The sequence below is a fragment of the Macaca mulatta genome, chromosome 8, assembly GCF_049350105.2.
Source record: "Macaca mulatta isolate MMU2019108-1 chromosome 8, T2T-MMU8v2.0, whole genome shotgun sequence".
NCBI classification, from domain to species: Eukaryota; Metazoa; Chordata; class Mammalia; order Primates; family Cercopithecidae; genus Macaca; species Macaca mulatta.
In genome coordinates this window covers 141,386,686-141,412,366 of record NC_133413.1, presented here as the reverse complement: position 1 = coordinate 141,412,366, position 25,681 = coordinate 141,386,686, and the positions used below count along the sequence as shown (strand labels likewise).

Genomic DNA, 25,681 nt, shown 5'->3' with positions numbered 1-25,681 from the left:
AGAAATGAGTCAAATTTTGCAACACGTTACCAATTTTCTTCTTATAAATATTACAGTAAAGTTTCTTCATATCATCAAGGTATCAGATTGATTTTATTAATAAGAACCAGTTTTCTTTAATTTGAGAATTTGCTCACATTTTTCTGCTTAGACTAGAGCAGTATTCTCCTTTATTTTTTCCCTCTTTTAATAGTTTCATCTTCCACATTTAGCTCTCATCCACTGGCACTTATTTTTGCATATAGTATGAGGTGACTATCAGTCCATTTTTTTTCCCTGTAGTTGACCAATTATCTTTTTTGGGAAAATTTTCTTTCTGATTAAACCTTTGATCTTGGAGCTACATGTATCATGTACAAACTTGTTACAATTTTTATTGTCTGTCTCTATACAATATACTCTACTTTATTCCATTAATTTTGCAGTTGGGTTTTTCTCTGCTGTGACAGTTTTAATTATCATGGCATTACAGTACATGTACCTTCTGGTTGGCCAAGAACCCCCTCTAATCTCTTTTGTTAAAAATTTCTTTGATATTCTAACTCACGTATTCTTTCAGATATACTTTTCAATCACCTTTCAATTTCCAAATAAAAATTCCATGTGGGGTTTTGATTGTAATAATATTAAAGCTGTAAATCATCTTGAGTCATGTATATATATAGTTACATATTATAACTATTAACATAGTTAATAATAGTTAGCATTTTTCACAGAAATACCTCTCTTCTTTATCTTTTGTAAAGTCATGTAGTTTTTTTTTTCTTTTCTAGCTCTCATGCATTTGTTAGTATTGTTTAAGAATAGTTTTGGTGTTTTATCTTACCAATGCTATTGTAAGATCATTGTTCTGGTATATTTTATAAATGATGAGTACTGGTACATAGGAAAGCTATTCACTGATTTATTTAGCAAATATCTAGAACTTATTAAGTGCTGAACAATTAATTGACACTATGCTGAGCATTTATTTACTGTGCTGGATACTAGTTGTCCACTAATGGCTAAAACAAACATCATCTCTATATTATTAGAACTCACAATCCAGGGTGGCAGATAGGCATCAACTAACCAAGCAAGCAAATACATATATAATTACAATTCGTGATAAATTCACATGGTGCAGCAATAAAGTATAGCAGGGAAATCCTACTTTGATATAGTGATCAGGGAGTGTCTATCTGAGAAAACTATAATAAAGCCAAGAATAGAAGGATAAGAGGAATCGGCAAGGCAAGAGGTATGCAGAGTAGTGTTCGAGGAAGAGGACAACAACATTTGAATGTCCCAGAATTGGTAAAAACCTAATGAAGGAACAGAAAATAACAGAAATCAGATTGGTTAGAGGAAAATAAGAAAGTGAGGAAAAGTACAAAATGGCCTTGAAGGAATCAAACGATCCTTATTGTCATGATGGGGAGTTTTCATTTTACTGTTTTAACAATATATTTTATTATAATAGGTACCCTACATGCACATATACAAAAACCAGAAAGGTAGAGTTTATAAACCCAGGCTTCAGTTTCTGTCCCCAGAATTACCCAATAACTTATCGAGTGTGTCTGTGCATTTAAAAATGATGGTAGATGTGAATTCTTTCCTTCTCCCACACCCACTTTTCAAATGGATGGATTTATAATGTGACCAATCCTCTGTTTAGGGCCATTTAAGTTATTTCTAATTATTTATTATTGTAAGTGATGTTATTATATCCTTTGATCTTTGCACATGGGTGGTCATATTTATGAAGTAAGTCTACATAATTAGGGTTACTGAACTCATGAATATAAATATTGTCCATTTTTGTAGATATTGCCAAATTCACACATTCACCAACTAGGTATGAGAGTGACTATTTCCCCCACAACCTAGGCAGCGTAAAATGTTAGTAATCTGGGAAACTGATATCAAAATCATAATGGGAGACCATTCTGTATCCATCAGGTTAGCACGAAGTATTCCCACTCCACACCCCAGAGTTGCCTTTGCACGTGTGCCCCAGGAACATGCCCAAAATGTTCAGAGCAGCATAAGAGAATGGGAGTGGAAATAATCAGAATGTCCATGAGTAGTGGAACAGATAAATATTTTGTGGTGTATTAAATACTATTTGGCAGTAAAAATAAAGGAACTATCAATGTATGCATCAAAATGAATAAAGAAAATACTGTGTAGTAAAAAATATGATTCCAATGACATAAAATTTAAAAACAACTGAAGTCAAACTAAACAATCTGAGGGATTTTTAAAACATTCATGCCCACCTGACTCCACAGGACCAGTGATTGCTCACAGTTGTTTATTTAACTGGATTCAAATGATGGATTTATGGTAAGATAATATGGATTTCAAAACTTTCTGCACCGAGATAAACTTATAGAAATGTTACAATATGTCTGAACAGGATTCACCTTGAGATACTAAAAAGGGTAAGATATCAGTTACAAAAGAACCCCTATCAGAGCAACATGAATTCTGCTAAAATTGAAGTAAGGACAAACATCAAATTGATGGGGAAGCTTTGGTGGAAGAATGGTGAAATCACTGGTGCTTTACAAAAGTTCATAGAAAGAATGCCCCAGAGAAATCAGCCGTTTACAAATGGATCACGCATTTTAAGAAAGGATGAGATGATGTTAAAGATGTAAAGCCCACAGGACAGACAATCCACATCAATCTGTGAAGAAAAAGTTAATTGTATCCATGTCCTAATGGAAGAGGACCAACTATTAATGGCAGAAACAACAGCTAAATCATTGACATCCTACTTAGTTCAGCTTACACAATTCTGACTGAATAACGGAAGTTGGTCAGACTCTACCTGATGGGTACCAAAATCCATGTGCCCAAATCAGCTGCAGACAAGAGCAGAGCTTTCAGTGGACATTTTAAACAAGTAGGATCAAGATCCTGAAATGATTCTTTGAAACACTGTAACAGGAGATGAAACCTCAAAATTTGCTGAGGCTAACTTCAGGTCCTATCCTAAGATGATATCTTACAAATTTTCAATACGTGTCTTAAAAGAATTTCTACTATCTAATTATTGAATGGCATGTTTGTATTAGTCCGTTTTCATGCTGTTGATAAAGACATACCCGAGACTGGGTAATTCATAAAGAAAAAGAGGTTTAATGGACTCACAGTTCCACATGGCTGGGGAGGCCTCACAATCATGGCAGAAGGAGAAAGGCATGGTAGCAGGCAAGAGAGAATGAAAGCCAGGCGAAAGAAGAAAATCCTCTTATAAAACCATCAGATATCTTAAGGCTTATTCACTACCACGAGAACAGTATGGGGGAACCATCTCCATGATTTAATTTTATCCCACTGGATCCCTCCCACTACACCTGAGAATTATGGGAGCTACAATTCAAGATGAGATTTTGGTAGGGGCACAGCCAAACCATATCAATGTTTCATTTCAAGGTTGTTAATCATATGAGCTTTCCAAATTATCTCTCTTTGCTGACTTTTTAATCTGTTTGATATATAAACTGCTGAAAATTGTGTTAAAAGAGACCGCTATGACTATAGATTTATAAATAATTACATAGACTTTTATCCCATTTTGCAGCATATATTTTGAGGTTGTGCTATTAAATGTGTCCATGTTCAGAATTTTTATGTATTTCTGATGTATTAAACCCTTTATTATTGTGTAGTGACCCTACTTATCTCTAGTAATGCCCTTTTCAAAAAATTATCTTTAGTCTGGTGTTTATACAACAAAGCCAGCTTTGTTTTGACTTCCCAGTTTTTATATCAATGTATTTTAGGACTATATGTTACAAATAGGACATATAATATTTCTTCTTATCTAATCTGAAAATCTTTATCATAACTGAAGAATATGTCCCCTATATGTAACATTTTTATCTGACTGTTTTCAAGATTTTCCTTGGTTTTTAAGCATTTTGATTATGATGTGCCCAGCAAGGAGGGTAGTTTTGTTCACATTTATCCTATGTAGGGTTTGCTGAGATTATTGAACTTGTAAATATGTATCTTTATAAAATTTATAAGAATTGCATTATTTCTTTAAACAAATTAGCCCCACTCTCTCTTTCCTTTCCTTCTGAGAATCCAATTATATGTATGTTAGGCCTTTCAGTGTTGTCACACAAACTAATAAAACCTTTTCATAAATCATTAAAAAAATTTTTTTCGGCTGACCGTGGTGGCTCACACATGTAATCCCAGCACTTTGGGAGGCCCAGGCAGGCAGATCACCTGAGGTCAGGACATCAAGACCAGCCTGACCAACACAGGAAAACCTCATCTCTACTAAAAATACAAAAATTAGCCACACATGGTGGTGCACACCTGTAATCCCAGCTACTCGGGAGGCTGAGGCAGGAGAATTACTTGAATCTGGGAGACAGAGGTTGCAGTGAGCCAAGATCATGCTACTGCTACTGGGTGACAGAGTGAGAGCCTGTCTCTCTCTCTCTCTCTCTCTCCTCTCTCTCTCTCTCTCTCTCTCTATATATATATATAAAATATAAAATATATATATATAATATATATAAATATATATATAAATATAAAAGCCAGGCACAGTTGCTCACTCCTGTAATCCAAGCACTTTGGGAGGTCAAGGTGGATAGATCATTTGAGGTCAGGAGTTTGAGACCTGCCAGCCTGGCCAACATGGTGAAATCTCATCTCTACTAAAAATACAAAAATTAGCTGGGCGTGGTGGTGGGTGCCTGTAATCCTAGCTACTCAGGAGGCTGAGGCAGGAGAATCACTTGAACCCAAGAGGTGCAGTTTGCAGTGAACTGATATCACACTACTGCACTCCAGCCTGGGTGGTGGAGTGAGACTCCATCTCAAAACAAAAGTATATAAAATATATTTTTATTTATTTATATATTATTAAATATTTATTTATTAATAATTTTTTTCAAAATGGTTATATTCTATTGGCATATTTCCAAATTTACTGACCCATCATCTATGTTCTGCTGTTAATATCCAGTTGGTTCAGATATTTTGTTTTTCATTTCTGAAATTTTCTTTTTTTAAGGTTTCTATTTCTTTTCCTATTTCTTTTCATTCACTGCTAAAATATTTACTTTCAGTGAATTTCATTCATTGCTAGAATGTCACTGAGCAAAGTTGTAAGAACTATTATAATCTCGGCCTGCTGATTCCAACATCTGGGTCAGATTAGAATAGATGTCTGTTAACTATCTTTTCTCTTGAGATTGAGTCATATTTTAATGTTCATTTTTATGTCACATAATTCTGTGCTATGTTCTGGGCATTGTGAATGCTCTGTGGTTAAGACTGAATTATCTTACATTCCCCTGGAAAGAGTGATTTTTGTTTTGTTCTGTTTCACTTTAGCAGGTAATTAACTTGACTGAAATCAAAAGAAAGTCTTTGTCTTTTGGACTGCAGTTCAAATATCAGTTCAGTTATTTTTATCCTTAGCTCAATTGCTTACTGTCTTCCCTATGCATATGTGGTTCAGTTAAGAGGTTATAAAACAATTTTAGGTTTTCTTTCACCGAGTTCTTTACTTTTTGGAATTCTTCTCCCACTTTCTGGAAGCTACAGTGGTCTGGAACTCTGTTCTTTGCTCTTTAAGCTACCTGCGTTTTCTATTGGAGTTATAGCTACCACACACCGCATGAGCTATGACCTGGTCTCAGGCTAAAGCCATAAAAATAAAGAAATTCATACTATGTTGTTCATTTCTTCCATGTGCTGACCCCTCTTCAAAAATGTCTGCTTTTCTTGACTGAAGAGTAGTTAGAAAGGGGGCAAATGAAAAAGTGGGAGGCCCAATATAAGAGTCCAGGAAACATATCTTAATGCCTAGAAATAGAATAATGGAAGTGGAGATGAAAAGCAATAGATAAACACGTTTCTTTTCTTGAGTTAGAAACAAGACTTGGATTCTATCCAAGAAGATCTGAGAACACCAGAGTCTAAATATAGTAGTCAATGTATTCGAAGTCAAAGGTATTCAATGGATTCCTTTCCTGTTTCTTATTAGTCTCTTCTTTTTATTCCCACCAGATTCTCCAAACCCTTAAAAGCCAGAAGCTTTTGCTGGTGAAGGGGAGAGAGAGAAGGTGGAGTAAAGAAGTCAACCAGATTCTCTCTTTTTCACAGCAGGTTTCCCATGAAGACTCCAGTCTAAACCTGGGGAGAAAGAAGCCTAAATTGGAGCAAGTGGTGAAAGAAGCCCTCTCTGAAGAGATGACATTTGTCTCAAGAGCTGAATGAAGGGCATAGTTCTACAAACATACGATTAAACATGTGGATTACTACATTAGGATTTACCGTGGAAATTCATATTTATTTGTGTATTTTATTGTTGCTTGTAAATAGCTTTTGTTTTAAGCACCTGACCAGACTGTGTTTGTTTTAGGTTGTGGCCCAGGCAGTGTTATTCATGTGTATGAACACAGCTGGAATCTTCATCAGTTACCTGTCAGACCGGGCCCAGCGCCAAGCTTTCCTGGAGACTCGGAGGTGTGTGGAGGCCAGGCTGCGCCTGGAGACAGAGAACCAAAGACAGGTACCAACTGACAAGGCTGTGTGTTTTAGTTATCACCTAGCCAGTCTCTAACTTATACGGAGCTCCTGTTTTGCTCCCAAACACGTCCTGACTTGCAAGTGTTCTCTTAAAGTTTATGTCACAGGATTCCAGAGTTGGAAATAGTTGTGTTAGACTTACAGGTCAAAATGGGTTGGTCTTATTCTATCCACACTCAATTCATCGTTCCCTATAAGAAATAAAGTGATTACAGTCACAGATTTATTTCCTGACACCTTTCACTGACATCTGTGTTTGTGAACAAGGTCATGATGCCTCAAAACCATCAGCATGCCTGTCTTTGACCCTCTTTCTTTTAAACTGTAAATGTGTTATTTCAGATAAAAATGTTTACTGTCTACCAATTCAAATTAGAGTAAGCGCGTAGAAGAATCTTACACATGCCTAGTCTCTAAAACCACAACCTGATTTTTAGAAGGGATATACACACACAAAAATCCTGTGGACATGATGCCAACATCAGAATAAGGGATACAGTAGGAAAAGAAGTTGGATTGCAGGGGGCAATAATATGTTCCAATTTGGAGAGGTTAAGATAAAATAATTTTTTGGACATCCTGATTGGGCGGATGTTATAGGAACTTAAAAGTAGTTTTGGCCTCAAATAATATATTTCTCCAAAATCAAATTTACTTTCAAAGAATAAAGATTTGTCCCTATTAAAGCTATTTATATATTTTAAATCCATGTATACCTTTGGTTCTGAAAACAATTTTCCAAGAGGAATATCAGGAATGTGTTGAAAATTGGTTTTAGCATCAATTTATAGCATCCCAAGTATATATGTTCTTGGAAATTTTATGCTTGTAGATATATTATTTTTATAATACGAGACCTTTTTTAAACTAAGACCTTTTTCTTAAAGTTATGTCTTATTATTTATAATACAGCACATTTCTTATTTAAGACTTTAGGCAATAATAGTTTGCAAAAATCATAAAGAAAGTAGCAGAGAAAGACTCAACACTTACTTCATGATTAATTTGCATCAAATCACCAGGGAGTCAGGGATCTTTGAAGTGAGTGAAGCCAGGTCTGGGTGATAATGGATGAGACGGACAGGTAGGGTACACCTGCCAGGACTCAACTCCCACTGCCATCTGCTGTCTCCTGGGGCAGAGGAAACTCCTGAGTTTTCAGATCTTACTTTGACTTTACAAAATTTAGAATAAGGAATTTCGAAGTTATTGCCTAAAATAATTCTGGAACCTCATAGTAATTTCTCTGAATAACCCTTGGAATAATTAAGAAAAATAACTTTAAGAAAGAAAACGCCCTGTACAATAAACATGAGTATCTCCCAGGACTATTGTATTATGTTCCTGTGCAAAACAGATCAGTTGCCAGACTGGCATGTCACTCTTTCCATGGGATCTGTGCCGGTTCAGAGAATGCTGCCATATTAATAATGTATTCAGCTGTTCTTAATGCTTTGTCACAACGAGAGCTGAAATTGTGGGTGAGTTGTCTGGGCTGCCTCTTATTTCGTGTTTATGATATATTGGAGACACTAAAAGTTATTGCCTTACCATCTCCATAAGACTTTTTGCTTCTTTTCCCATCCTTCAAGTTGGGTGTCTTGGAATCACTGTGATCTATTAATCTAAAATTGTGGAGGAATCATCCACCATTCCCTCTAATCTTTATTTATTTATTTTTTTTGAGTTGGCAGAAGGAGGAAGAAAATAATAATATACAGAGGTAAGAGAAAGCGACAACTAGAATGTAGTGAAAGACCACTAGAGTTTGGGTCATGGCTCTTATTACTTCCTAGTTGGACCACCTAAGCTATTAAACTCTTCACCATAGGTTCCTTTTTTATACATGGGCCAATATCTTTCTCTTCTGCATTACATTTGCCTCAAATGAGATACTATGTAGAAAGCAATACAAACAGATAAGTCAGTTTCATTGATTTCTTGGATAAAATACAAGAAAAGACTATCTTTTGTGGAAGGTGCTTTGTTCCTAGGATGGAGTAAAATATTGTGTAGGCTTCTTTTAGTCCTATATTCACAACTATGATATTTGTGGCATGTTGACCACCTTTTATTTACTCAAGGGTATTGTCTGAGATAGCTGACTCTACAGCATCAGTGCTAAAGTTACTTTCCACTGGCATTTGATCCCTGCTTCAGGTTTCCATTATCCTTGAGAACTTCCTCAGTAATAGATGGGCAGTGTAGTCTGGCAGAGAAAACATAGACTTTCAAATGAGATTGCCCTGGATTAGTAATTTTTGCTTAGTTACTATTTTAGTGAGCTTGAGCAAACTCTGAGTCTTAGTTTCCCCATCAATGCCATGGGAATAATAACATCCTTCCTGAAAAGTCTCCTTAATGGTTAGAATTACTTTGTGTGAGATGCCCTTGCAAGTCAGTGAAGAGTTCCTATTAGCATTATTGTGTGTAATGATTTATATGAATCAGTCAACATAGTTCAGTCCCAAGAGGACTCATGTGAGAATTTATTATGGATTGACTTGGCTCAGTTGTAATAACTTAGGGTTATTTATATGGAGGTAAATCAGGATGATGGCTCTCCTTAAGTGCATAGCAACCAGAATCATCATTAGGTCCCATCCATGTCTTTTAAAATATCATGTGTCATTGACAAATGAATTCTCATCTACCTCTTATCAGAACTAATTATAATGACATAACTGTTAAAAATTCTATACCCTGTGAAGGAGATGCTGTAAGAACCTAAGTGACAGCAGATACCTTTTCCTTGGATAATGATCCTAAATAAGATTGATGGTAATATTTTGCAATTATAAATTGAGAATCAAATAGGTTATATTCAACAGAAATGACCATGTTTTGTGAGATTTTTCATGCATTCATGATTTTTATCTCATGGTAGGATACAAAAAAATTAATCATTTAATTTGTTCAACTGTGAATTAATTTCTTTATGGAGGGTCTATTATGTGTCAGGAGCCCTGCTGAGCATTGGGAATATAATGCTGACCAGCAATCAGTTTCTGGCCTTAAAGAGTTTACCTGGTGTAGAAGATTAATGGCTACACGGACACGTATGTCAATAGTGTATGAGTCAAAACTAACCTAGAAAAATAATTTTACCTGAGCTGACATGTGAATAGGACTCAGCTCAGTGGAGAGGCAGTAAAGAGTACACCATAAAGAGCAAAAAACACATGCAAAAATCTTGAAGGAAGAGAGGAAGTAGTTTGTTGGAAGGATTTATGAGAATTCCCATGATCACTCATTCATTCATTTATTCTTCTATCTATTCACCCATTCATGCTGTAGAGAGACAGCCAAATAAGACTCAGTCTTTACTCTGAATTGGACCTGGAGGATGAGTATGACTTTAATTCTTAGAAGAGAGGAAGGAAAGAAATTAGCAAAGATACCGATGACAAGATACGTATGACCTAGTAAAGGACAGCAATGCCGGACACGAGGTTTTCTCTGACATCCTGAAGCAAATTGTGAACCTGTTAAGTGGAACCTTACTGCTTTCCATTCAATAACAGCTATATATTTCCTGAGTGTTAACTATGCACCAGGCATTATTCAAAGTGCTGTGTACACCAAAGTGAAGAAATTCTTTGTCAGATCTCTATTACAGCATGCCACATGGATCTCAATCATTGCATGTCTCTTTCCCCAAACTGCTATTTCACCACCCTGTGCCATGTATTAATAGTTCTGGGAAATGCACCTCCCTCCTAATGTGTCTCTACTCTTCTGCCTCAGCATTCCTTTCTCCACGAGGCTTGCTTTTGTCTCCCAGGTAGAGTTGAGATGGTTTTCTTGTACTCGCCACATGCCATGATTGTTAAGTCTATTAAAGAATGTGTCCCACTTTATGACATATACTAATCTGTGCTTCTCTCTCTCCACAACCTCTAAAGACTAGTTAAAGGCAGCTACTCTATATAATTCAATGGATTCTCTGGTTTTTATCTAGCGTAGTGGCTGAAATGTAGGATCTTCTGAGTAATATTTATTTAACTAGTTATATTGAATTCAAACTTTTGCTCCTAGCTTCACTTCTACCTACATGAATATTATAATAACTCCTTTGTGTAAAAATAAAGATACCTGTGCCCGTTGTGCCCTTCATTTAAAATCTTAGTGGGAAGAGCCAATTCAGGAGAGACTGAGACAGGCTGAGCTTGCATCTTAAGCCGACTTGTTAGGGGAATTTTCCATCTGGAAGCTACATCTTGAAGCATCTTTCTTTAGGGAGTTAGATTCTAATTATTATAGTTCTCACAATCCTGCTTCTTCTCCCAGATGATGCAAGTGGCCCATATTTATTTTAAATATTAAAATGAATTAATTGTTTTTCTTTCAGCTTGGAGAATTGTATAAACCTCGTTATGGTAATCATGGCATTTCAAGGTGTCTCAGAAGCTCTGGGGGCACTGGAATAAAGTTTCTGATGATACCATATGTTGCAGCAGCAGGAAGATTATTTTTAAATGCAGCAGATGTTTTAGCTGTATTAAAGCAATTCTGTTAAACTTAAATATCTTTGTTAGACAATATTGGTGTAAACTGGTTGTTCGGACAGTAGATTGAGAAAGCTGGGTTTCCTACTGAGTTCTGAGTTGATTCATTTGATTCATTTTGGTGCCTTTTAACATCCTGGGGACTTTTTAAAGTTAAAAATAATATTGACCAGTACAGTAGAGCGTTGTCACTGTTAATTCATTCAGAGAATCAAAGTTGACCTAAAAGTGGTAGAACCTTAGCATCTTTATTCTTTCTGCTCCAACTAGATAGGTCTTCTCATTATACTCCAAAAACCTCTTACTTCCAAGTCATTTTCTGTTATTCTTCATTCCTTACATTCAAAGCCACCCACTGACCACCCATCATGTTCAGCCTTATATGTTATCAACATCTTTCATATTCATTATTCTTTAGTTTATACTGAAATATTCAGTTTCCTACACATTCTCCTTACCCTCTACACTCATGCCTTTGTTTACATGTTTTTCCCTACCTAGTGTAACCTTCCTTTCATCCCTGTACCTTATCCATCCTTCAAAACTCAGCTCAAATGTCACCTCCATGAGAGTTTCATTCATGCATTTCTGTATGGAATTAATCTCTTTATATATTCTGCTATACCCTTGGCTTATTTTTGCCTCCTCATATCCTTGATTTTTACAGCACTTGGTATTGCTGAGTCACCCCCCAACACCCTTTCCTTGAAGCACTCTCCTCTCTTAATTTTACTATGGGGTGCTTGATTTTCTTTCCAGTCTCAGATTCCTGTTTCCTTCACATATCCCTCTTCCTCCTCTAAACCCTTAAATGTAGGCATCCTTCAAGGGCCTCTCCTTGACCCCTTCTTTTTTGTTCATCTCTTAGTTCTCTTTAGGTGCTATATCATGGCTTTAATCATCACTTCCTGATTGCTCCCACATCAGCATTCTTTTCTGAGCTCCAGATGCCCACCACCAGCACCAGCTCGATAGCCTCCTCAGCATGTCTCACACATATCATCAGCTCAGCCTGTTCATGATCCTCCCACCCCCTGAAAAAGTACTCCTCTTTCTCTGTGATACACCCTTGTACCTGATCCATTCACATCAACCGTGGTCTCTATCCCTGTGGGTGCTATCTTCACCATTTATGCACACATTTTTTCTATATTTCCTTTACTAGTACTGCCTGGTTTAAGTCCTCTCACAAAATATCTTTCTAATTGGTGTTAACCAGTTTCTAACCAGTGTATACTAATCTAGCCACCTGTAGTCACTCACCTTAACATTCTTCTTGAAAAATAAATCTATTTCCCTTTTCTCCATTTTCCTTATAATCTATAAAATTAAAACAATAAACTAAACAAACTTACTGAGCTCTGCGGGGCATGAAGCCAAAGCCACTGCTTTCTTTCACCTATTCTTGTCCCTCTCTATCTGACGTTGAGATGGTGAGGGAGGAATCCACTGGTTTCTTTTCTCCAGAGAGCAGGATTCATATGTTAGAAGTCATTGTACATACATTCTCCAGACCTTTCTGTGGGATAAGAATTTGATTCCTCCCCACAGGCAGTCTACCCCACAGGGAGCCCACTCAAGCAGTCTCCTCTCCTCCCCACAGGGAGCCCACTCATGCAGTCTCCTCTCCTCCCCACAGGGAGCCCACTCATGCAGGCTCCTGTCCTCCCTACAGAGAGCCCACTCATGCCATCTCCTCTGTCCCCCACAGGGAGCCCACCCATGCAAGTTCTCATCCTCTTCACAGGGAGCCCACCCATGCAGGCTCCTCTCTTCCCCACAGAGAGGCCACCCATGCAGGCTCCTCTCCTCCCCACAGAGAGGCCACCTATGCAGGCTGCTGTCCCTTTCCCCCTTATAGGAAGCCCAGACATTCAGGCTGCTGTCCTCCCTGCAGGGATTCCACTGATGCAGTGAGCCCACAGTAGCCAGCTACTCTGCCTCTGGCTGGGCAACTGTGGCTATAGAGCAGAAATAAAAAATAGGAAGCTCACGTCTGCTTCCTTTGCAGCCAAGTCTCCCATTCGTTTGCCAATAATAAAGTGGCTGCTTTGATTGAATGATTTGATTTAGTCGATTCCTGTCTGTTTTCCGTATCTATTTCTCACTTGGTTCATTTGAGAAGGGAGGTGTATGACTAACTCACGTCTCAAAACCCCAGCACAGAGTATTACACCTGTCAGGATCATCTTCTTAGTGCCCAATTTGGATTATATAAGACCTCACACTAAATGCAAGAAAGCCCCAGGATTGCTACTGCCCATAGAACCCACCCAATTTCATTTACTGTGCCTCACAGCCCATTCACCACCTGGCTCCAGCGCGACATTCCAATCATTTCACTTGCTACCTCCCACTTTGTACCCCAACACCTCACACAGCCCAGCAAAGATGCCCTGCATGTCTATGACTGGGATTTCTTGCTGGTCGTTCCCTATCTGTCTCCATCCCTCTCTGCTTCTCTGCCATTTTCTTTGCCCCTGGAGTGTGGCCTTTATGGATCTCATCAACAGACTCATTATCCTCTGGCTTCTGGTTGGGTTCAGCCAGTGGGAGGTACTGGACGTGAACTAGAGTGTGGGAGGACAGAGACGTCAATGCATTTATCTTCCCATATCCTACCCTGCTGGATTGTAGATTTACAGTGGCTGCATTTATCCACCAAAAGCCACAGTTCCTAACAGGCAGCCCTCGCTTAAAGTGAAGGATTTTCCAGATTCCAAGGGTGTTTGTAGCTGCCAGCCCTTCCTAACCTTGGGGTGCTTTACCATTCATTGTTGAGTACCTTAATTTTTCAATAACTCTCTTTCATTATCCCTTATGAGGTACCAGCTATGTCCTGCCAGGAACCTGAATGACATGCCACTGTTGCTCCATTAGGATGAGATGTTCCACTCCCACTCTGTATATATTTGTGAGGCAGTTCAGCAGAGCACAAAGACACTGGGCTAGAAGTCAGAAAATCTCTACTCTGTCCAGTATGGCAGCCACTAGCCCTGTGTGTATATTTAGCACCTGCAATGTGCCTGTCTTAAAATGAGACATGCTGTGCATGGAAAATACACACCAGATTTTAAAGACAATCCAAAAAAAGAAGAAATGCAAAATATCTCATTAATGACTTTTTACAAACTAATTGAATGTTCATTATACATTGAAATGATATTTTGAATATATTTGGTTAAGTAGAATATACAATTAAAATGATTTTCAACTGTTTCTGGCTAATTTTTTATAGAATTTTTAAATTGGGAATTTTTTAATTGTATATGTGGTTCACGTTGTATTTCTACTGGACAGTATTGACCTAGATGCTTGTCCCATTTCTATTTCTAACTTGCTAGTGTGACTCTGAGCAAGTTGTCAAACCATTTTGTATGTGAGTTTCCTCATCTCTCAATTAGAAATGATAATTCCCGCCCTAACCCACAGGAGTGTTTTGAGAGACAAATAACATAATGCCTGAAAAAGTGTTATTTCAGCTGTAAAGAACTCTACAAATGTTAGGGCTATTTCTGTGAAAATCTCACCAACGCCCCAATCTGATGCTCAGATCCCCCCCCCCTCCCTTATGAAGCCTCCTCTAATGTTTCCTGTTGTAAGTTATTTCTTTCTTTTTGGCACTGAGACATTTTTCATTAACATGGGTTTTTCACATGCTGTTTTATATCAGGGTTAGCACCATAGTTCCCTCCAATCACCAGGAAGGTTTTGAGTGGCAAGCACAGTACCAGTGTTAATGGCCTCTGATCTCCCTGTAACAACTGACTTCACTCGAAGAACTGTGTTTACCCGATGTGGGTGGGACACCAGCTCTTGCATTCCATCTGGCTGCCTGGTTCTTTGCAATTTTCCTAGCACATTATTTGCGTTTTCTGGCATGATGGAAGAAGGGAAGGCTTTGAAGAAAAACAAACCTGTATTTGATTCAGAGCTCTAAGTCTATATCTGGGTGACTGTGTTTACACCAACCTTAGATTCAACATCTGTCGAAGATAATAAACCCTACATCTCAAGCTAGTTGTAAGAAAATCAAGCAATATATACAAAGCATCTGACCCATTGGCTGACATAGTGGGGCCTCAATAGTTGAGAGCTGGGGGTCATGGCTGATCCTTGAACTGTTGGATCACCTGGGCCATATCCTAAGTTTCAAAGGAAAAGGTATTCTGATTCTAGTAACAACAGTTTTTCTTCTTGTTATTTGTGTTCTACTTCAAATTTGGCATCCATAAGCAATACAGATTGTTAATGCTACCCCTGATTCAAAGACAGTTCATGACCCTATGCTCATGTGCAATTATAATTTGCATACAGAGGCCATCCAGAAAGCAGAAATCAATCACCATCAGAGGCCTCAACACCTTTGATCTAGCCTGGAGAAGATGGAGGAGCCGCTGAAGAACTCTGTGGGGGCTTTTTATCTTGAAAGTCTGTGCAGATAATTTTGACTAAAGAAATTGAAATTGGAAACCTAATATAGCCTTACTATAAAATGCTGAAGAGAAGACATGCTCTGTTGCCTTGATACAGTTGAAGGCACTTTTCAAGAGTGGTAGTAAAATAGAGTAGGAGAAAAATAAAATAAGTATTTTTAAAATAATCCATGCCTAAAATAGCTTATTTTAGTGAGACTGGAGTAAGGGTCAGTTGACCAGAATTCTACATTTACTATTTTGCATGAGTTACACCCAAAATGGATTGGCTATAAAAGAGGTAAAATAATTTAAAGGCACTATCTCAGCTATCTTGGTGTGAAATCGTCCTAGAATTTTTTTTCTTCTAATCTTTTGCAAATGTCTTGCCCACAGCTCATTTGAAAGCAACGTTTTTAGAATGAAAATTTTGAGTATAGTATAGTATTCAACTCATTTTTCATAGAAACAAAAGCTTGCTTATCATAAACAGATTTGGAAACAAACATTACTGCCTCTTAGTAAAGATAGGACACAAGTAGCAGACGTGGGGGGTAGACTTGAAAGAACCAGCTAGCTATGAGCATTTAGTGTATACTGTTGACAGCCTTTCACAGTAGATAGGCTAGTGAATCACTTAAGCAGTGTAGGGAGGCCACTGTGATGCAGTGCTATTCTGTAAATTATTTATGAGAAGTCCAAAATTCCAAGTTGATCTTTTAAAAGCATTGATACTACTCTTGATCAGCCGTTGGAATCTAGAAAGTTGAGACAGAGGCTTAGAACTATGCCGTCAACGTGAAAGGAAACCTGGCATAGGGCAAAACCATTATTTCATCCTTCATTTGCTCAACAAGTATTGATCTTTCCTTCCCAAAACATTGCCCTTGCAGTATTCCCTTAGTGAACAAACAGCACCACTTGTCCACCAACTCTTCAAGCTCACACTACCCATCCTCTCCATTTTCCCTGACATTCAGTAATAATTATGAGCAGTTAATTCTCTTTCTCATCCATCTTTCATATTTTTTCCAATGTTTCTAACCCTACTTCCTTCTCCATTTCTCTCCTAGATCACTGTAACAACCCTTTCATTCCCTGAAATTCATTCTCCAGGCTGCAGCCAGAGTGATCCTTCTAAAAACTAGATCTAGTTAGGTCATCTCTATGACTTCTATACTGGGTTGAATAGTGTCCCCCTAAAATGCATGTTCCCCCAAACCTCAGAATGTGATCTTACTGGGAAATAGGCTCTTTACAGATTGATTCAAGATGAAATCACACTTGATTAGGGTGGGCCTTAATTCAATATGACTGGTATCCTTATAAGAAGAGAACACAAAGAATCCCAGAGGCAGACGCAGGAAGTGCACAAAAGAGCACCTTGTGAAGACAGAGGCACAGGTTGGAGCGAGGCATCTGCAAGGACCGCTGGTAGCCACCAGAAGCCAGGAGAGTGACATGGGACAGTTTCTCCATCAGGGCCCCGGAAGAAAAACCAACCCTGACAACACCTTCCTTTCAGACTTCTGACCTCCAAAACTGTAGGAGAATACATTTCTATTGTTTTAAACCACCACATTTTGTGGTAATTTTTTAATGCCAGCTTGGGATACTAATACAACTTCCTGTTGCCTTTAGAATGAAATCAGACCCATGTCTTACCTCTCTACCCTCCTTAAACGTTGCCTGGATGGAAGTAACAGAGACTGGCTCTGACATAGCATTTACTACGTGTGAGGTTCCGTACTTCACATAGATTACTTCATTTAATCCTCAGATAAACCCTCTGAAGTGGGTGAATTTTTTACCTCCATTTTATAGATGAGGAATTTGAAAAACAGAGAGGCTAAATGAGAGCTAGTAAGTTGCACAGTCGGTTCTCAGACCTAAACAGTCTTGCTCCAGAGCCCATATAACCAATTATTATGCTACGATGTCCTTCAACACGGGATGCTCTTCACAATCTACTCCCCTCTCCCTTGGGAGGGCCCTAGCCCTCCCTTCCACATCGGGCACACTCTTTTAGTCTCAAATGACGGGAAACTCAACTCATATTGGTTCTAGCAATAAGAAGAACGTATTGCCTCCTGTTACTGAATATCCAGGGGCAGGTGTACAATTGTCACAACAGGACTGTAATGTGATCAACAGGAATACACATAGTGATGTGGGAAAATTAGATGGGTTGTCTTAATATAGGGGAAAGGTATCGTTCAACACACACTAAAGCTACCCAGAGGAAAAGACCCAGTGACCCATGAAGGTGGCAGCTTCCAGTGAAGGCTCCCACCAACAGTGATATGTCCTGACTAGACTGAGGATAGTGCGTTCTTCAGGAAGCTCCTTTTGCCCTTCTCACATGGGATTTTATGTTCATGTATCTCTTCCAAAGTGTTCTAAAGGCTCCAGCTTTCTCCTTTCCTACCCACCAAGTACAAGAAAACTGCTAATAATCACAGAACATCACTTATTCTGTGGTGGACTGTCTTCCTCCCCAACCAGCATTAGACTTGAGTTCTATTTCTAAGCAGGCTTCAGGCACAGCTTGGTCCAGGGGTCATCTAGTATGCTTGTTTTATCACTTCATTGTTCAGGACTCAGCAAAAGCATTAAAATCCAATAAAAATTCTACATTAATTGACTTTTTTCTCAGAGCTTTCAACTCAAGAGTTCTCTTCAGAGCTTTGGTGATAGTCAAATACATATTATCAAAATCTAATTAGGTTATTGCATTATAGAATACATACTGTGGACCACGTCCTGAGTTAGGTGCCAGAATTAAAAACAAGAGGAGATTTTTAAATAGAATTTTTTTTGTAACAAACAAGAGTTTGGTAAGCTTGGCAGTTTCCAACTTAGTCTGAGAGTTATATATGTCATGTCTTCATATCTCCTCTGTTATATTACAAGTTCCTTGATCCATGGACGAATTGTGATTTTCCCCCTATAATATCTACCCTGGTATTTAAACATTCACTAACACTGTATCAAATGAGTAAAGTAATAATTAATTTAAGGAGCATTTCCAATAAGCATTTCTCTTTCCCCAAATATGTGATTATTATCATTTTTTATCATATAGTTCTTTTATTTATTTATTTATTATTATACTTTAAGTTCTAGGGTACATGTGCACAATGTGCAGGTTTGTTACACATGTATACATGTGCCATGTTGGTGTGCTTCACCCATTAACTCGTCATTTACATTAGGTATATCTCCTAATGCTATCCCTCCCCACCCCGGCTCCCCACAATAGGACCCAGTGTGTGATGATCCCTTCCTGTGTCCAAGTGATCTCATTGTTCAATTCCCACCTGTGAGTGAGAACATGTGATATTTGGTTTTCTGTTCTTGCGATAGTTTGCTGAGAATGATGGTTTCCAGCTGCATCCATGTCCCTACAAAGGACATGAACTCATCCTGTTTTATGGCTGCATAGTATTCCATGGTGTATATGTGCCACATTTTCTTAATCCAGTCTGTCACTGATGGACACTTGGGTTGATTCCAAGTCTTTGCTATTGTGAATAGTGCCACAATAAACATACGTGTGCATGTGTCTTTATAGCAGCATGACTTATAATCCTTTGGGTATATCCCCAGTAGTGGGATGGCTGGGTCAAATGGTATTTCTAGTTCTAGAACCTTGAGGTATCACCACACTGTTTCCCACAATGGTTGAACTAGTTTACAGTCCCACCAACAGTGTAAAAGTGTTCCTATTTCTCCACATCCTCTCCAGCACCTGCTGTTTCCTTATTTTTTAATGATTGCCATTCTAACTGGTGTGAGATGGTATCTCTTTGTGGTTTTGATTTGCATTTCTCTGATGGCGAGTGATAATGAGCATTTTTTCATGTGCCTGTTGGCTGTATGAATGTCTTCTTTTGAGAAGTGTCTGTTCATATTCTTTGCCCACTTTTTGATGGGGTTGTTTGTTTTCTTCTTGTAAATTTGATTGAGTTCTTTATAGCTTCTGCATATTAGCCCTTTGTCAGATGAGTAGATTGCAAAAATTTTCTCCCATTCTGTAGGTTGCGTGTTCACTCTGATGGTAGTTTCTTTTGCTGTGCAGAAACTCTTTAGTTTAACTAGATCCCATTTGTCAATTTTGGCTTTTGTTGCCGTTGCTTTTGGTGTTTTAGACATGAAGTCCTTGCCCATGCCTATGTCCTGAATGGTATTACCTAGGTTTTCTTCTAGGGTTTTTATGGTTTTAGATCTAACATTTAAGTCTGTAATCCATCTTGAATTAATTTTCATATAAGGAGTAAGGAAAGGATCCAATTTCAGCTTTCTACTTATGGCTAGCCAATCTTCCCAGCACCATTTATTAAATAGGGAATCCTTTCCCCATTTCTTGTTTTTCTCAGGTTTGTCAAAGATCAGATGGCTGTAGATGTGTGGTATTATTTCTGAGGACTCTGTTCTGTTCCATTGGTCTATATCTCTGTTTTGGTACCAGTACCATGTTGTTTTGGTTACTGTAGCCTTGTAGTATAGTTTGAAGTCGGGTAGCGTGATGCCTCCAGCTTTGTTCTTTTGGCTTAGAATTTTCTTGGCAATGCAGGCTCTTTTTTGGTTCCATATGAATTTTAAAGTAGTTTTTTCCAATTCTGTGAAGAAAGTCATTGGTAGCTTAATGCGGATGGCGCTGAATCTATAAATTACCTTGGGCAGTATGGCCATTTTCATGATATTGATTCTTCCTATCCATGAGCATGGAATGTTCTTCCATTTGTTTGTATCCTCTTTTATTTCACTGAGCAGTGGTTTGTAGTTCTCCTTGAAGAGGTCCTTTACATCCCTTGTAAGTTGGATTCCTAGATATTTTATTCTCTTTGAAGCAATTGTGAATGGAGTTCACTCATGATTTGGCTGTTTGTCTGTTATTAGTGTATAAGAATGCTCGTGATTTTTGCACATTGATTTTGTATCCTGAGACTTTGCTGAAGTTGCTTATCAGCTTACAGAGATTTTGGGCTGAGATGTTGGGGTTTTCTAAATATACAATCATGTCATCTGCAAACAGGGACAATTTGACTTCTTCTTTTCCTAACTGAATACCCTTTATTTCTTTCTCTTGCCTGATTGCCCTGGCCAGAACTTCCAACACTATGTTGAATAGGAGTGGTGAGAGAGGGCATCCCTGTCTTGTGCCAGTTTTCAAAGAGAATGCTTCCAGTTTTTGCCCATTCATTATGATATTGGCTGTGGGTTTTTCATAAATAGCTCTTATTATTTTGAGATATGTTCCATCAATACCAAATTTATTGAGAGTTTTTAGCATGAAGGGCTGTTGAATTTTGTCAAATGTCTTTTCTGCATCTATTGAGATAATCATGTGGTTTTTGTCTTTGGTTCTGTTTACATGCTGGATTACATTTATTGATTTGAGTATGTTGAACCAGCCTTGCATCCCAGGGATGAAGCCCACTTGATCATGGTGGATATGCTTTTTGATGTACTGCTGGATTAGGTTTGCCAGTATTTTACTGAGGATTTTTGCATCAATGTTCATCAGGAATATTGGTCTAAAATTCTCTTTTTTTGTTGTATCTCTGTCAGGCTTTGGTATCAGGACAATGTTGGCCTCGTAAAATGAGTTGGGAAGGATTCCCTTTTTTTCTATTGATTGGAATAGTTTCAGAAGGAATGGTACCAACTCCTCCTTGTACCTCTGGTAGAATTAGGCTGTGAATCCGTCTGGTCCTGGACTTTTTTTGGTTGGTAGGCTATTAATTATTGCCTCAATTTCAGAGCCTGCTATTGGTCTATTCAGATATTCAACTTCTTCCTGGTTTAGTCTTGGGAGAGTGTAAGTGTCCAGGAAATTATCCATTTCTTCTAGGTTTTCTAGTTTATTTGCATAGAGGTGTTTATAGTATTCTCTGATGGTAGTTTGTATTTCTGTGGGGTTGGTGGTGACATCCCCTTTATCATTTTTTATTGCGTCTATTTGATTTTTCTCTCTTTTCTTCTTATTAGTCTTGCTAGCAGTCTATCAATTTTGTTGATCTTTTCAAAAAACCAGTTCCTGGATTCATTGACTTTTTGGAGGGTTTTTCGTGTCTCTATCTCCTTCAGTTCTGCTCTGATCTTAGTTATTTCTTGCCTTCTGCCAGCTTGTGAATGTGTTTGCTCTTGCTTCTCTAGTTCTTTTAATTGTGATGTTAGGGTGTCAATTTTAGATCTTTCCTGCTTTCTCTTGTGGGCATTTAGTGCTATACATTTCCCTCTACACACTGCTTTAAATGTGTCCCCGAGATTCTGGTATGTTGTATCTTTGTTCTCATTGGTTTCAAAGAACATCTTTATTTCTGCCTTCATTTTGTTATGTACGCAGTAGTCATTCAGGAGCAGGTTGTTCAGTTTCCATGTAGTTGAGTGGTTTTGATTGAGTTTCTTAGTCCTGCATTCTAGTTTAATTGCACTGTGGTCTGAGAGATAGTTTGTTATAATTTCTGTTCTTTTACATTTGCTGAGGAGGGCTTTACTTCCAACTATTTGGTCAATTTTGGAATAAGTGTGATGTGCAGCTGAGAAGAGTGTATATTCTGTTGATTTGGGGTGGAGAGTTCTATAGATGTCTATTAGGTCCGCTTGGTGCAGAGTTGAGTTCAATTCCTGGATATCGTTGTTAACTTTCTGTCTCATTGGTCTGTCTAATGTTGACAGTGGGGTGTTAAAGTCTCCCATTATTATTGTATGGGAGTCTAAGTCTCTTTGTAAGTCTCTAAGAACTTGCTTTATGAATCTGGGTGCTCCTGTATTGGGTGCATATATATTTAGGATAGGTAGCTCTTCCTGATGAATTGACCCCTTTACCATTATATAATGGCCTTCTTTGTCTCTTTTGATCTTTGATGGTTTAAAGTCTGTTTTATCAGAGACTAGGATTGCAACCCCTGCTTTTTTTTTTTTTTGTTTTCCATTTGCTTGGTAGATCTTCCTCCATCCCTTTATTTTGAGCTTATGTGTGTCTCTGCATGTGAGATGGGTCTCCTGAATACAGCACACTGATGGGTCTTGACTCTTTATCCAATTTGCCAGTCTGTGTCTTTTAATTGGACCATTTAGTCCATTTACATTTAGGGTTAATATTGTTATGTATGAACTTGATCCTGTCATTATGATATTAGCTGGTTATTTTGCTTGCTAGTTGATGCAGTTTCTTCCTAGCATCGATGGACTTTACATTTTGACATGTTTTTGCAATGGCTGGTACCTGTTCCTTTCCATGTTTAGTGCTTCTTTCAGGATCTCTTGTAGGGCAGGCCTGGTGGTGACAAAATCTCTAAGCATTTGCTTGTCTGTAAAGGATTTTATTTTTCCTTCACTTATGAAACTTAGTTTGGCTGGATATGAACTTCTGGGTTCAAAATTCTTTTCTTTAAGAATATTGAATATTAGCCCCCACTCTTTTCTGGCTTGGAGAGTTTCTGTCGAGAGATCTACTGTTAGTCTGATGGGCTTCCCTTTGTGTGTAACCCAACCTTTCTCTCTGGCTGCCCTTAACATTTTTTCCTTCATTTCAACTTTGGTGAATCTGACAATTATGTGTCTTGGAGTTGCTCTTCTCCAGGAGTATCTTTGTGGCATTCTCTGTATTTCCTGAATTTGAATGTTGGCCTACCTTACTAGGTTGGGGAAGTTCTCCTGGATGATATCCTGCAGAGTATTTTCCAACTTGGTTCCATTTTCCCCATCACTTTCAGGCACACCAATCAGATGTAAATTTGGTCTGTTCACATAATCCCATATTTCTTGGAGGCTTTGTTCATTTCTTTTTACTTTTTTCTCTACACTTCTCTTCTCACTTCATTTCATTCATTTGATCTTCAATCGCTGATGCTCTTTCTTCCAGTTGATCGAGTCAGTTACTGAAGCTTGTGCATTTGTCACATAGTTCTTGTGTTATGGTTTTCATCTCTATCAGTTCTTTTAAGGTCTTCTCTGCATTGATTATTCTATTTATCCATTCATCCATTCTTTTTTCAAGGTTTTTAGTTTCTTTGCGCTGGTTACATAGTTCCTCCTTTAGCTCTGAGAAGTTTGATCAACTGAAGACTTCTTCTCTCAACTTGTTAAAGTCATTCTCTGTCCAGCTTTTTTCCATTGCTGGTGATGAGCTGCATTCCTTTGGAGGGGGAGATGCACTCTGATTTTTTGAATTTCCAGCTTTTCTGCACTGCTTTTTCCCCATCTTTGTGTCTTTGATGATGGTGACGTACTGATGGGGTTTTGGTGTGGGTGTCCTTTCTGTTTGTTAGTTTTCCTTCTAACAGTCAGAATCCTCAGCTGTAGGTCTGTTGGAGTTTGCTTGAAGTCCACTCCAGACCCTGTTTGCCTGGGTATCAGCAGTGGAGGCTGCAGAAGATAGAATATTGCTGAATAGTAAGTGTTGCTGTCTGATTCTTGCTCTGGAAGCTTCGTCTCAGGGGTGTACCCTGCCATGTGAGGTGTGAGGTGTCGGTCCCCCATTTCTAGTGGGGGATATCTCCCAGTTAGGCTACTCACATCATTATTGACAGATATTGAAGAATCATTTTTCTTCCCTCTTTAGTAAATTGGAGGCTAGTTTTTGCATGAATTTTCATATCCAACAGAGAATGTTCTTGTTGAACTCTATACTCCATTAACTCTTCTTTCTTCATTCTCACTGTCCAACTGAATTTGCAATTTAGATTTGTGGAAGCCATGTCTTTCATATATTAATTGCAGGGGTGTAAATATTTCATCTTTACAACCCCTGATTCCCCAAGAGCTCAAAGCATTTTAGTTTTCACACCTATTATTCCAGAATCTCTTTGGAATATGCAAGAGACACATGATGCCTTGTGCTGACTTCTATGTAAACAGTCATTAATATTTCATTATAGTCATTTTCAGTTTCTCGACCAAGCACACTGCAAGCATGGTGAAGGCAGAGTGAAGCTTCTCCAGTGCTCTCCCCAGTGCAGAGCACAGGGCCTGCCACTAACTCATTCCTTACTACATGTTTGCTGAAGAACAGTTTGTCAGATGTGTGAATGAGTAGTGGAACATACTTCACAATAGATTAGATGGAGTCATGGAAAAGATTATGACTCAACAGTCAGCCCCATGTGATCCACTGCACCAAAGAAAAGGATGAACTCTAAATCAGATTCTGCAGCACAAATTCTGAAAAGGAGAATTCACTAATGAATTCAGATGCCTGTGTGCACATCTGGGTGCTGCCACTTACTTGCTCTGTGGCCTAGGACAAGTACCTAACCTCTCTGTGCCTCAATTTACATATCTGTGGAATAGTAGTAATAAATACCCCTATCTCATTAGTTGTTATGAGGATTAAATCACATAATTCATGTGCAAAGCTTGAAACATAGTAGGTGCCCAATAAGAGCTCTCACTGGTAGTGATGTAGTCCATATTTATTGCTTCTCTCCTTTAGGCATTTCTTTAATTGTGAAATACATATATTCCACAGAAAGCAAAATCCTCAGACTACCAGAGACTGAATTGATTTTAAATAAGTAAAGAGAGAAACCAATAGAGATGTTTGGAGTATGAAAAGAGGAAAAAAGCAAAGAAGGTTGGATTACACCTATGGATGATTGAAAAACCAAGAGGCCCACCAAATGAATGAGTATTACAAATATTGTCCAAGTGAACTCTGTTGATTCTGATATTTTCTGTTTTCAAGTATAAATAAGAAAGTTTGGACTGATCGTTGTTCTTCTCATGAGCAGAAAACTGACACAAGCTCACAGTTAAACACTGGTGTGAAAAGTGATAATTCCACTTACTAAGGTTCTGAGGAGGAGGTTACAAACACCATGTGCTCACCCCCGACCCAGGCAGTTTCTCCAGGCAATGTGAGGAGATACAGTAGTAAAGGGGTGGAGCCTTCCAGCCTCTGTTCAATTTCTGTTTCGGAGTGCTGGCCTGGAGGGTCATGCTTTCTTGATAGTTGAGATGCAGCAGAAGCAGAATACGGCGTTGGTGTCCTGCGTGATGGGACAGGCTGGCCTTGAGCAAGGTAATCTCTGAGCTTCAGTCTCCTCATTTGTAAAACCATTTTAATAATTTCTACCAAGGTTGTTTTGATATAAAATGAGCTCCATGTAAAGGTAATTTTTAACTGTAAACACACTACAAATGTAAATTACTTTAGAAATTTTTTAAATATTGTATTTGAGGAGGGTATATAAT

The 25,681-nt window shown here is 38.3% G+C and overlaps 1 protein-coding gene across 4 annotated transcripts in view; it reads left to right on the top strand.

The window, feature by feature from the left end:
• The window catches only part of ADCY8 (adenylate cyclase 8), a 261,431-nt gene that overhangs the window by 44,859 nt on the left and 190,891 nt on the right, over positions 1-25,681 (top strand). For all 4 annotated transcript variants that reach the window (XM_077942879.1, XM_015145995.3, XM_015145994.3 and 1 more), the window contains exon 2: positions 6,389-6,538. In XM_077942879.1, coding sequence (XP_077799005.1) covers positions 6,389-6,538 — 150 coding nt within the window. The remainder of the gene's footprint in view (positions 1-6,388; positions 6,539-25,681) is intronic.